Genomic DNA, 14,341 nt, shown 5'->3' with positions numbered 1-14,341 from the left:
TTCCAAGAGACAAGAACAGACAGGTGGGTTTTTCCTTAATTTCCATTTAAATCAAGATTTTTACAGGTTTTCCTCCCCTCCAAGCCATCTGCCAGATCTTGTTTATGCCAAATAGCATCATCTACTTGAGGAGCGGGGGTGGTGGTGTGGGGGGGACTGACGGACCTGAAACACCACCAAACTTAAAGGCACCTCTTTGTGCTCCAGCAGGCTTTGTAAGATGGAACTCTTCCAAAAGTTACCTGAGACCCACTTGTCACCTGAGATGCCACTAATTCACCCAGAACTTGAATGTTGTTTAAGTAATTCATTAGAGGAGATGACTTCCATCGCCTGAATTTAGTTCGCAGACACAACCAGAGTAGATCCATTGGATTAAAATGATTTACATAAGTATCGGTCCATCCTTTAGCTAGTGATTCAATGGGGGTACAGTAGTTGAGAGTTGCTGGTGGATTTAAGCCTGTGATTATGTGATACAGCAGCGGTCCCCAACCTTTTTCGGACCACGGACTGGTCGGGGTGTGTGGACTCCGTGCGCGGGGCGTGTCGTGCTTGCAGGGTAGGTGTGTTGCACTTGCCGAGGGGCATGTCGCGCTTGTGCGGATGCCTGCAAGCGCAACATGCCCACCTGCGAGCGCAACACGGCCACCCATGAACGTGACACGCCCACCTGCGAGCGCGACATGCCCATCATGCATGCGTGCGGCGGGGGCGGAGATCCATGTCCACGGCCGAATTCAAGGAAGCCCACGGACCGGCACTGGGCCACGGACCGGGGGTTGGGAACCCCTGTGATACAGGACTGCCTCAAGGCACAAAAAATGACACTTAAGAAGCATCAATGCCCAGTCAAGAAGGGCTTCAGCATGTCATTAAGATCCTTCTTGTTCCAGGGAATTTTCCAAAATCTGCCTGAGGAAAAGTATATTATGCTCCCTTCCATTCTCAAATCCGAAAAAAAAATGGCAGTGTGTGATGGTCGGTGATTGGCCACAAACTTCCTAGAAAAACGAACCGCAAACCAGTCCAGTCCAGGGAGGGGGGGCACTACCTTCTCCTGCTCTGCTGCCACTGCCACTGGTGGGCGCATGCGCAGAGACAGTCATCTCCGCTCCTGGAAGGGAAGCCAGGCTGATATCCCTGAAGATGGCAGCGGCCAAGGAGAAAGTGTAGGTGGCAGGACTAGGCAGGGGTGGGCAGTGCGAAGGGGGGGGGCAGGCAGGCATCCGTTTTGCCCCAAGCCAAGCAGAAAAAGCTCAGTGTTTCATTTCGGCAAAACGGGTTGTACAAACCGAATCACGAACCAGCCCAGTAAGTGATTTTTCCCCCCCCTGGTTTGTATTTCAATTCGTGCCCATGTCTACACGCAGCTCTTTCCTCCCATGGGTTCCTGCTGCCTCAGTACAGCTTCTGCCAAAGGCAGCTGCTCCACTTTGCCTAAGTATAGGGCCGGCCCTGGAATACACAAGGTACCTGGGAATAGAAATTCCAGAGATCAGGGCAGGGGGTAAAAAAACAGCACCCCAGCTTCTTAAAAGGGGATGAGACAGAGCAGAGCTGTCAGCAATAAGATATCAAGAGTGTCTCCACAAGACACCGCACCAGAAAAAAAAAATATATATTTCCCTTCCACCCACCTACCGACCCCAAACTGTGCACGGCAACTTGACTGTAATTGGAGTATGTTTTAGTCATTACAGTTACTCTGTAATTATCACCTTCTGATTTTATTCTTTGTTAAAAGTTTGCCGGAAGGAGAAACTGAAAAAGGCAGTTTGACACTCTTGAGGAACGGAAGATGCCCATCACAGAAGAAGAGGTTGAGACAGACAAATAATCTGCCATTTTCTGCTTTTGCCTTAGAGCAGAAGTGCCTTGTGGGGTGTATGCCTATTTAAAGCACTGTGGGTTTGTTTTGCTTTTTTTTTCCTTTCAAAAGAAGTCATCAGTGTCACATTTTACAATGAAATGATGGCAGCTGCCTCCCCCCCCTCCCCATATCTTCTCCCTCTTCAGCTGCCACTCTAAAGCTTATCAGACAGGATGAGAATATGCAAAGATGCTAATTAAAGTGAAGGTAGGAAAAGCCAGGTAAAAAGCTATTGTTATTGAAATGAGGCAGCCCTCATGCCTGGGGCTCATTAGCACAGCAGCCCTAATGAAGCAGGCTTAGGAAAGACCTAAGACTGGAAGGTGAACTGGTAAACTCAAGAGTCAGACTAGACTAGACAGCATGTTTATGTGATTCCGCAGACTCATGTTTCCCCTGGACTCCTCTTTGCATTAATTTGCATGACAAGGTACAGTGGTGCCCCGCATGACGACGATAATGCATTCCGTTAAAATAGCTGTACAGCAAAATCGTCGTCATGTGAAAATAAAACTCCATTGGGATGCATTAAAAACTGGCTAATGCATTCCAATGGGGGAAATACCTGCTCGTGCAGCGAAGATCCTCCATAGGGCGGCCATTTTGCGATCCCTGTCTTGCAGAAATAGGTCCGGAAAACAGCAGGGAGCCATTTTGCGAACCGCCAATCAGCTGTTTTAAATCGTCGTCTTGCGAACAATCGGTTTGCGAAGCAGGGACCTAATCGTTGCTAAATGAAAAAAAAACCCATAGGAAACATCATTTTGCGATCACTATATCGATAGCAAAAAAGGCATCGTCAAGCGATTTCGTCGTTTAACGGGGTAAGCATCTAGCGGGGCACCACTGTATTAGCAAATCCACTGAGGATAAGGTGCCGGCATAGGTGTTTAGTTGAAATTAAGGGCCAGTCAAGTACAGTTCCCTAGGTAGAACAACACTATATAGGGACAGGGTTACAACCTGTAGTTCCATTGTGGCTGAGATGTCCATAGTTTTAAAAAAAGATTTAAAATTTGTGTTTCATTTATACATTCATAGTCCTATCTTCTATCACCCTGGCCTGTTTTAAGCACACTCCTTTAACTTGGCATGAATACTGGGTCTGAGTGTTCTAGGCAGATTTTGAGCATCACAGATACACAAGCGCAGTGGCACAGCTTGAACAAGAGCATGGTGGTTATTGATTTTACTGCCACTCCAAAAATGCTCCAGACAACATGGCCAGAAAACGGAGAATTTCCTAGGAGAAGAGTTCAGAGTGTGGTGGCCCAGGAAAACAATTTTTTCCCCAAGCTCCATCTTCATGACAGAGTCCTTACTGAAGTTAAACAAAAATGCAGAGCACCTGGGGGAAGTCCTCTGTTTGAGACCTTAGAGCAACGATTCTCAACCTTGGGTCACGCAGGTGTTCTTGGACTACAGTTCCCAGAAGCCTTCACCACCAGCTGTGCTGGCCAGAGTTTCTGGGAGCTGTGGGACTGTGCAGCTTGCCCAAGGCCGCCCAGGCTGGCTCTTCTTGCAGGAGGCACAGCAGTGGGAAATTAAATTCTCAACCTTTTGCTCTCCAGCCAGAACAAATACCTATACACATGTGTATATACAGCTACAGATGTATACAGAAACAACCATGCACACACATCCACATGTCGTGTTTCAATCCCTTTATTTGATGGTGGCAAATCTATGTACAGAGTTCCGCCTTTTCTTTCTGCTACGCTAGTGTAGTGGTACAAAAACCCAGTCCATTGCTTCTCTTTGTTAAGGAAAGGAGACTTGAAAGGGTTTCTCTCCAAAAGAAATTTCATTTGTAGATTATTCAGTTGACGGTTCATCTTTCAGAAATTGCACCTCATTTATGCGCTATTCAGGTCTGAAATCTTTGGGTCTTTCATATCCTTTTGATTCATACTTTATTCAGGTTTATTCAATAACATTTGTAAAACATTTGTTCTTTTTATCTCTCCCCATTTTTCTTTCACCGCTGCTCTGTCTTCTCCCAAAGTGCTGAAATCCTTTAGTAAGAGCCTAAACCAGAACTTAGAAAAATCCCATACAGCACATAACATGAAAGCTTCTCCAGTTTGAGGCCAGAGGGGTAAAATAATCCACATAATTCAAAAGTATACACTTGATCTCTGCTTAGTATTCTAAGTGTGTCAAATCACTGCAATCTACGTGTGTAGGAAACAGGAGTAATTGGCTTCAACTTGGCTCAAAAGAGCATGGGGGTTGAGAGGAGAGAGGAGAAAACCTCAGATACACGACTCCTTCAAACAGAGATTCTTTTCCAGAATCCTAGTAAGCACCATTACGATACTAGGTAGAAAAAAAAAAAGGAAGAGACCATTGGATGCTCAATGCAACTTCAAAACAACCATTATATGTGAAGCAACCGGCACTATTCCCTGCAACCCTTCTCAGGTTTAACCATGAATTTCGTGTCTCTCTGCACATCCTATATACATATATATGCAAACCATATTTAAACCTTTGCTCTTGGGCAAACTAACTAAAGCAACAACAGTTTTTAAAAATGCAATTCACAATACAGTGGTGCCTCACAAGATGAATGTAATTCGTTCTGTGAGTAGCGCTGTCTTGCGAAATTTTCATCTTGCGAAAAGCGGTTTCCCATAGGAATGCATTGCAATGCATTCCTATGGGAACCTCGCAAGATGAAAATAATTCATTCGTCTTGCGAGGCATCAGTCTTGCGAAAAACATTCGTCTTGCAAAGCACAGCCACAGAAGAAGCCGTCTTGCGAGGCACCACAGCGATTGAAAAAACCATTTGTCTTGCGGGTTTTTTGTCCCGCGTGGCATTCGTCTTGCACGGCACCACTGTATAAAGAGCAATAAAATGGTTTTCCCCTAAGCACTGCATACCTCTGCTTCTTCCATGTAATGGGTAGATTGCATCCTATTAAGCCCAGCAATGCCAGTGAACATGATATTGTTAGGAAGTGGATTGTGATAGACAGTTTAAAAACAGCAGCCCTTCCAAATAAAACTTCTATGTTGAAGCTTACCGTTCTCTCACCTCTCTCGATGATCAATTCTGTATCCACTTAGGAAATTAAATTTTTTAATCTCCTGGACTACAAATCCCATAACCCTCCATTATGTGGCACACTTGGAAGGAAGTCCGCAACTGGAAGGGTTTTGACGCTAACCTGGGTCTAGCTATCTGTTCAAAAAGAAAGCTCCCCGCTTGCACCAGGAGAGGACTGGGATGCTAGGGTGGAGCTGTGCCCCATGTAGATGTCTCTCTGTCAGGTAGCATTCCCAGAATGGAGAATGATGTGATTTGTAATCCAGGAAATCAAACTGTTCCATACATTGTATCCAAGCAGCACAGGAAGCTTCTACTCAAGTCGGAAGCAACTGTTGATGTAGTTCAGAAGTGTCCCCTTCCAGATGATGTTGGACCAACTCCCACAGTTCCTCACCATTGGCTATGCAGGCTAAAACTGGTAGGATTTGTGGTTCAACACCTTCTATAGGGCCACCATGGCCAGTCTCCGATTGATGCTTAAGAGAAACCCAGACAAATCTTTTTTTAACCCTCTGACAACCACAGAGCTTGAAACCTCCTGTATGCAAAGCATCTTTTCCTTCTGCAAAAGGTTTCTCACTTTCAAATTCAAGCAACATTAACACAGAAAAGACAGGGGCAGTTAGAATCAAAAGGCAGGTGTCAGCATGCTGGGGAGTGGGTTTCAAAAATAAGACAGATTTCTTTTAAAAACCATGTCTGGTTCTTAACTGGACCGTTTTCTGCTTCCCAGCCAAGAACTTTATAGCATGTTACCAGAAATCTATGAGTTTTAGGGGGAAAGTAAATATACATTATGTGATAAATTGAAAAGATTATATATCAGTCCCTCCAATAAGACTTGAAGCAGTGGTAAGTGCTTGTCATTTCTTCCACTGCTAAAACAGGTAGGATCCAGGCAGGTGGGGTGCACTTTACTCCTTTTCAAGTGATCTAGCAGAGCCCCACCAATATATTTTCCCTGACAAGTGTGAAGAGGCATGGGGGAAAAAAATAAGAGGAAGGGACCTTTGTACCTAAAACCAAACGATTAAGATAGAAATTCAAAGTTGAAAGAGACCTAGAATACCTCTGCCCAGATCAGCCTTGCCACCATATGAAAGTAACTTTCTTTATTTGGTGTGAAGTGGACTTTACATTTAATCAAACTGCCCAGAGTAGACCTTTGGTCTAGGTGGGTGGGATAGAAATTCAGTAAATAAAATAAAAAAAATTAAATCATGCAATGAAACCGGCACACACTACTAGCAGTGTGCACCAGATTTGAAGCCATACACTAGAGAAGAAAACACATAAGCTACATCCACTTGTTTATCGCAGTGTCATTAGACCCCGCCACCACCAACTGAATGGGATATGCATTAGTTTTGCCTTACCCGGTACCTTTCTTTCCACAGGTCTGTTCTAGCTGGAACTAACAACTTAATTTAGCTATCTGTGTCCTCCCCTCCTACATCCACACAGACTCAGAAGACTGTCTGCAAACTTATCAATCAGATGCATACAAACGCTTTTCCAGGCAGAGGCTGATCATTTCTTACAAAAACTTTTATTCTCTGCCCACCCGTCTCCTTTGCACACATTTCGCAGAGTTTTGACTAGATGCAAACGAGGAAATGCACCCCCGTTCTCTCCCTACCAAAACCACCACCAGTCTTTCATTTACTCCTTAGGGGCAAAGGGACTGGTCTTCTCCAGCGAGAGCTCCATCTCATCCTCCACATTCACAATAGCTGACAAAGCAGCAGCATCGTCGTCACGAGAGGACTGGGAGTCTTTGTCAAACACAAGAGTGTTGTCTTCCCCTTGGAAGGCAGCGGCATGGGGGAGAAGGTGCGGGTAGCTCAGAGTCACCAGCTCCTTCTGGCAAGTGGTGTCGTGATGGTACGACACCAGCTCGTTGCTGAAATTCACCGTCTCCACGGCATTGCTAGGGCAGAAGCGTCCACAGCCCACGATGGAGGCAAAGGCCTTCCGGAAGTCAGCATTGAAGGCATAGATGATGGGGTTGAGGGAGGAGTTGGCCCAGCCAAACCAAACGAAGACGTCAAAGACAGTGTCGCTGACACAGGGAAGTCCTCCAAGCATCTGCAGACCGTGGTCACAGAAAGGCACCATGCAGTTGAGCACGAAGAAAGGGAGCCAGCAGAAGACGAAGACACCCATGATGACGGAAAGCGTCTTGAGGACCTTGGTTTCTTTCTTGAAGGAGTTCTTCAAGGAGATGTCATGGGGACACTCCTCGCTCTGGCAGCTCTGGGCATGCTCCACGGCCCTCTCCAGAGAGGAGATCCTCCGTATCTGCCGCTGAGCAATGCGGAAGATCCTGGTGTATGTCACAATCATGATAGCAACAGGAATGTAGAAGCTGATGAGAGAGGAGGAAATCGCGTACGTCCTATTGAGGCTGGAATCACAGCTTTCCTCCGGAATCCAGGTGGCATTGGACTCTCCCTCACGGGCAGGAACCGCCTCGCTAGCTTTATGCCACCGCAGCTGGACAGGAATGAACGAGATCAAGACAGAGAGCATCCAAGCCACCCCAATCATCACAAAAGCCATCTGCTGGGTCATCTTCCGCTCATAGATGAAGGGGCTGGAGATGGCCCAGTAGCGGTCCATGCTGATGAGGCAGAGGTTCAGGATAGAAGCCGTGGAGCACATGATATCGAACGCCACCCAAACGTCACAGAAGTGGCCAAAGGGCCAGAAGCCAACCACTTCGGCGGCTGCTTTCCAAGGCATCACAAGCACGGCCACAAAGAGGTCAGAGATGGCGAGAGAGATGACGAAGGAGTTGGTGACCTTCAAGCGCAGGTGCCTGAACTTGATCACCGCTGCACACACGAGGGTGTTGCCCAGCAAGGTGGAGAGAATGAGGAGCAGCAACAGAGAGGCCATCGCCACTCGCAGGAGGAGCCCTGAAGTGTCCTCCTCCGTTTGGTTTTCTCCCGGGAGGGTATCATTAGCCAGGGCCGATTCACCACCTTCTCCTTCTTCTTGTCCACCTCCTCCTCCTCCTCCTCGCAGGTAGAGCTCATCCATGTCTTCCTGCTTTCTTCAAGTCCCCCAGGAGCTTCCGTTCCACTACATCTCCACCAGCCCACAAACGACCGTGCTCCTCTCCTCTCCGAAGCACGTGCGGCTGCCTCCTGAAGCTCAAAGATCTCAGCCGGCTCTCCAGCTCATAGCAGCAACCCTCAAGCCTTTCGTTCCCTTCCAAAATCCCTATCAGCCGTCTGACATTTCCTCCACCATCACCGCCCACTTCCAACACTTGGTTTCTCAGGCTGCCACTCAGTTACATCTCACCAGTCCTCACCTTCTCCACTTTTCTTCTTCTTTACGCTGAGAGGATTCTTTACAGAAGCCCTCCTTTCCTCCCTTCTCTTCTCCAGGAGCTTGGCAGCGATTGTGTCTCGCTGCAGAATCCTAGTCCTTTTTTGTGGTGTAGGACGGGGTGGGTTGCTATGGAGTGAGCAGAGGATCTGGGTTTTCTCCTCCACCGTTGCTGCTGGATGATCTTTCTGCATTTCAGCTCACTTCTGCTATTCTGTGCTCCCTGCCGGTTTGCCAAATCGCCAAGACTTGTGCTCAGGTGAGAGTCCTTTGTTATCTCTTGTGTGTTTCTTTGCTGGGGTCAGAACCTCCTTCAGGAGGTCTCGTGAGGAAAAACAGAGCAAAGAGCAAGAGAAGGAGCAGTTGGTGGCATTTAAGACCATTCAGAATTTCATTTCTTAGGAAGCAGGATGGAAACCATTTATTGCAGTAAATTGAAAGCAAATTCAACATGATCGTAAGCTCTGGATTCTGTTTAGTTCACTGCTTAATCTACCGGGAGGCAAACTACCCTAGAAACACGGCTTGTTTACACTGAGTCAGGTCTGTCTTGCCAAGGATTAGTTGACACTGACTAAGAGCAGCTGGCCGGGTCTTCAGCTCAGATTTTTTCCTAGCCCTACTTGGAGATACTAAGAATTGAATTTGGGACCTTCCACATGCTCAGCATGTGCTGCACCTACCAGTGAGCTATGGCTCTCTGTTTCCTGGCATGCTTCTTTCTTTTCAGAGCTAAGAGGAAGGAGACTGGGTGAGTCCCCCTACTTTTCTCTGCTCTGCCACTCTTATGCTGAGCAATAGTTTGCATTTTCAGTGTTCTGCATGGGGTCCATTCACTTAGGCATATTCCTTTAGACACTTTACATATAAAAGAGACAGAAGGCAATGACATTGGAGGCGGGGCATGCCAAGCTTCAAAAAAGCACAGCGTTTTACTTTTAGGACTGTGCAAAAAAACAGATAAAGGATGGAAGTGAGAGCTGCAGAAACATGTTACAGTGGTGTTTGTGTGCTTGTCCTTAAAAATATCTGCCAGACATGCCTGCCCACCCCCAGTCATCCATTCCATTCTTTCTTCCACTGTACTTTCTGCCCATCTTCTAGTCATAATATTCAAGCTAACATTCCAGAGCTACTGAACACATTTAGATCTCTTAGAGCTAATCTGGGTATTTCTTCCCCTTGGTCTTGGTGAACCCCTCCCCCTGATTTTTTATTATTATTATTATTTCTGCAAACATCAGGGCTCCATCAATCCTGCACATACCTCCCTTTTTTGTCAGGGGTGGTACGGCTGCTTTGGGTTCATACATATTTGCATTTACACCAGAGCAGAACTCGAAGGAGTAAGGGTCTGATGCTCTGTACGCAGATACACCCACTACACCACGTTTGTGAATGGACTGCCCTTCAGGAACACCACAAATGGAATTCCTGTCTCTTCTACCTCAATCCAAACAAAATGCTTCTGGGTCTGGTCAGTTCACATCTTGGGCATCTGAGCATGAATTATCTTGAAAAATAAAAACACAACAATTCCCACATGTGAATGAGCCTTTTAAATCCATTCTCCATTTTACAACTGTTCCCAAAGGTTAAGTGCTGGCAATTTGCTGAGACCACACCGATAAATGTCAAACTGTAGATGGTGTGGGGTTCTGAACTTTTTTGACCTTTCCCGGACAACTTTCTTCCTAGTTCAGAAGCAGCTTTGGTTGTTTCTGTTGAGTAGGAGACACCACCGCAAAGGCCGTCCCCCAATACCACCCCACTCCACTGCCGTCGCTTGTCTCCCCAGCTGCATTTTGCTTCTCTGCCAAGCTTGAAATGTTACTTGTTTGAAATGCCACAACTAGACCCAGTGAGACACTGTGGGAGTAGTAGGGGAAAAAGAGGTTGTGACTTTGTGTGGACCAGCATCAGGAAGGGAAAGGGTCCAGCAATGCCCTCCCAACTCCCCAAATGGGGAGGGAAACATCTGGCCCTCCAGATGTTTGGGGATTACAACTCCTAGATGGCACAGTTAATGGTGATCATCAGCGCTGCTGTTGATCACTAGCAAGAAGGAAAAGGGTTGTGTTGTCGCCCCCAAACTGCAGCTGTTTTTATGTGTGTGGAGGTTTTCTAGTCTATCAAGAGAAAGAAGCCACACACTGTTATACTAATTTCACATGGTAGAGAATCTGATTCTGAACTTTGCAGGTGCTCAACCCCCAACACTGTGGATAGATCTGGTGAAGTTCAGAAAAGAAGCAAGAGTGAATTTACACCATACATTACCCCCTGAAATGTTTTTATATTTGATTGCTTTAACCTTTATGTATGTTTAATTATTTTTAAAATGTGATGTTTATATAGTGTTTCTAAAGTTCTTATTTTATCTGTCGTGATCATAAACAGGTAAAATGGGAAGAAAGGTGGCACACAATTTAAATAAATAAATCAGAGTCGCTCTGCAAGTGCACACAGCATGCAACTTGGCCCCAGGTTTGTGGGCAACCAGGCATTTTTGCAAAATTCTTCAGGAGGCTGCACCAAGACCTGCATGAGGAGGTGGGGGTTCAAATCAAGAGAATTTTAAAAAAATTAATATGGGCTAATCCCATGTAGCAGAATTTGAGGTCGCTTACAGCAGAATTTTTGAAAGACCTCCAGTGATCAGCAGGCACCAGAAATTGGTCCAGTGTATTCATTCAAGCAACTATAGGACCAGTATCCTTATACCAGATTGTAAAACTCTGCTAGTGCATACAGTCCTGATGTTTCATACAGAACCGTTTAACTCTTAGCTACTAAGGGACGTGGTGGCACTGTGGGCTAAACTGCAGAAGCCTGTGCTGCAGGGGTTAGAAGACCAGCAGTCGTAAGATCGAATCCACGCGACAGAGTGAGCGCCCGTCGCTTGTCCCAGCTCCTCCTAGCGGTTCGAATGCATGCAAATGCAAGTAGATCAATAGGGACCACCTTGGTGGGAAGGTAACAGCGTTCCGTGTCTAAGTCGCACTGGCCATGTGACCACGGAAGATTGTCTTCGGACAAAAACGCTGGCTCTATGGCTTGGAAACGGGGATAAGCAGCGCCCCCTAGAGTCGAACACGACTGGACAAAAATTGTCAAGGGGAACCTTTACCTTTACCTTTACTAAGTCTCTAGGGTTTTTTTAAAGCTATCCTCACTAGGAACTCTATGGATCCCCTAATTCTGCACAAACTTGATATACGTATGGGGCAAAATGCACAGCTGACTAGCGGAGGGCCCGTTTTGCAAGGAGACAGCCCAAAGCTGACTCTCTGGCCTGCTTAAGAACCATCAGGTACTCAGTGGCAGGAAAGGCTGATCCTTGAAATGCTGCCAACCGAGAGTAAATTATTAGGTGGCTAAATAAACCCATAAAGCCAGATTCTAAAGTTGCCCAGTCTTTTCATAAAGTGTGTGGCCAGCCTATGTCATAGCGTTAAAATTCCAAGAATTGAGTAATTCAATTCCAGGAATGACTTGCGTTTCACAGCTTGCATGCTTGTTCTTGCAACCCTTCACAAAATCATGGGCTTTTTCTACTAATGCTGCTTATACAGTACTTTGCAAATAAAGGGCATAAACATCATGCAGTCATTAACCTCTTGGAGGGCAACAGCTAGGCCTTATTGTGGCTGCTCGACAGGATGCATCTCTGACCGTTTGAGGAAACCACTTTGCAGAGGTTGGGTTGGCAACTTCCCCAAGACACAAGCAGCAAAGCCGCTCAAAGCCAAACCTCTGCCCTGGAAACCAGCCGCACATAATACACTTCAGCACTATCCTTGCTTAATGGCCCTGGCCTTTGCTGTGACAACCCCGCCGTGCCCTTAATCTGTGCTTGTAACGTGTGCCCTCTTTCAAAGGGAAAAAAAGCAGCCTTTCTATTGATATTCCAAAGGGCTCCTCCAATGAATGCTCTTCCCCAGGGATCCAGTCTCTGCATCCGCCCTGGCAGCCAGACCTCGCTTTCATTACAAGTGCCACATGCCTCCCTCTAATTGAATCCAACGGAGCAACTGAATATCTCAGTGTAAGGATGAGGGGCTTCGGTTCCAACGTGCACAGACAGGATTTCTTTCCAGTTTATTTTGGTCAGCAATCCCCCAAATTTGCAAACATTCGTCCATGTTCAGGATGGAAACAACTAGAGATGTTTCCTTTTTTAAAAATACTGAATGTTGGAGAAATGAAAACTGGGAGTCATACATCCACACCCAAGGGTCTGAGTGAGAAATTAGGTCCCCCTGATGACTCATTGATTAACTCGTGGTCTATTAAGACCCTTGGATCCTTTTCATCCATCCTGCTGCCAAGACAGGCATTGCCCATGCTGTATTTGACCAGATGACCCTTGCATGCCCTTTCACTTCCATGGTTTCACGCTCCCTATGATGGAAGACAAGATAAATTCGGAGAACTGTATAAAGCAGTTTGTACGGTTCCCGTCTTACAGTGTGAGGAGCATGCACCTCTCTCCTAAGAAGCAACAAGCTATGAAAGCTTTACAGTTTTGCCTAGTCTTAAAAACAAAACAAGCAGCTTACATCTTTTTTCTACTGATGTCTTTCTTTAATATGTACAGATTATGATTACTGCCTCCACATCAGAGGCAATAACGTGACCCTTGTCATGATAGCAGGGACCCTTGTTTTGTCTCCAGCCTCTGCTTTGCTTTCTCGTCTAAGAAACAAGTGTTTCAAAACAGGTTGTTCTCGAACACATGGGAGGCAGCTGCTATCCAGCTTTATATTTCAATCAAATTCAATTATGGTACTGACCATTCTGAAAAAAAACATGTTTATCAGCATCAGACAATCTCTCTGCTCCCCTTCCTAAATTATAAGCAACCTGAAGTCCTGCCACTACATTTGGAAAAAAACCTTCTCTAGGCCAGAAGGGTCCAGCTGAATTTAGTGCGGAATTTGGATCTGTGGAATCAGTTTCTGGACTAAGATTATTTATTATTATTTATTTTATTTATATCCCGCCTATCTAGTAGGTTAAAACCACTCCAGGCGGCTTACAACATAAAAATACACAATAGGAGTATATATAAAACAATTTTTACATAATAGAAGACATTTCAACAAGATGGGGACAAGCAATGGGGGGGAGGAGGAAAAGGGGAGATCAGGAATTAGCTGAGGGGAAGGCCTGCCGAAACATCCATGTTTTTAGTTGATTTTTAAAGATACCCAGCGAGGGAGCCGCGCGAATCTCAGGGGGTAGATTGTTCCAGAGGCGAGGAGCCACCGCCAAGAAGGCCCGATTTCTTGTCTTTTCCTTCCGGGCCTCCCTCGGCGTTAGGCTCCTCAGCCTCACCTCCTGGCTCGCATGAGTGGCACGAGTAGATCTTGGTGGGAGAAGGCGTTCCGCCAAGTATCGAGGCCCTAAACCATTTAGGGCTTTGTATGCGAGCATCAACACTTTGAAGTCGATGCGGAACCGGATGGGCAGCCAATGCAATGCGGCCAGGGTGGGTGAGATGTGGTGGTATTTTTTCACTCCACTGAGAAGTCTGGCCGCTGCATTCTGCACCACCTGGAGTTTCCGCAACAGCCTCAAAGGCAACCCCATGTAGAGCGCATTACTAAGATAGAACAGAGGAAGCTACTGTGGTGCAATGGATGAAGTACAGGGCCAGAAGAGCTGGGTTCAAATTCTTAGCAAGGGAGTCCCTCAAGCTGCTAGGCCTCAAGATTGTAAAGGTTTGAAAGGCCATGTCTGCTAGAGGCCCATCAGTGCACCTCATTTATAGTCCACATTCCACCATCATACATTTTCTTACTTACAACAGTTTTAAAACACCAAATTCACATGGGCGCTTGGAAAATCTGCTTTCATGTATCTGGACCTTGAAAGTAGAATTCTTTTGGTGAAGGATTTGGAAATGGAGAGAAAAAAGCAGAAAGTATGCAATAATGAACACACCGTTCCAATTCCTGCATAGCTGTGAAGCTAAGTCAAGTGTGATACGAGCTTGCATTCTGTTTCATCCAGTATTTTGCCGCCACCCAGACATTACTTAAACGGGTGATTATTCTTTAATCCCT

The 14,341-nt window shown here is 46.1% G+C and overlaps 1 protein-coding gene across 1 annotated transcript; it reads right to left on the bottom strand.

Moving 5' to 3' along the window:
• Positions 1 to 3,522: 3,522 nt before the first annotated feature.
• LOC110072233 (D(1) dopamine receptor-like) lies at positions 3,523 to 9,474 on the bottom strand. Its single transcript, XM_020780390.3, has one exon. The coding sequence runs from the start codon at positions 7,974 to 7,976 to the stop codon at positions 6,594 to 6,596; it is 1,383 nt and encodes a 460-aa protein (XP_020636049.3). The 5' UTR covers positions 7,977 to 9,474; the 3' UTR covers positions 3,523 to 6,593.
• Positions 9,475 to 14,341: the final 4,867 nt, after the last annotated feature.

The sequence above is a fragment of the Pogona vitticeps genome, chromosome 8 (assembly GCF_051106095.1).
Source record: "Pogona vitticeps strain Pit_001003342236 chromosome 8, PviZW2.1, whole genome shotgun sequence".
Taxonomy (NCBI): Eukaryota; Metazoa; Chordata; class Lepidosauria; order Squamata; family Agamidae; genus Pogona; species Pogona vitticeps.
This window is presented reverse-complemented; position numbering and strand designations above follow the sequence as displayed.

Coding starts and splice junctions, on each gene's coding strand:
- LOC110072233 (XM_020780390.3), bottom strand. CDS start 7,976: ATGGATGAGCTCTACCTGCGAGGAGGAGGAGGAGGAGGTGGACAAGAA.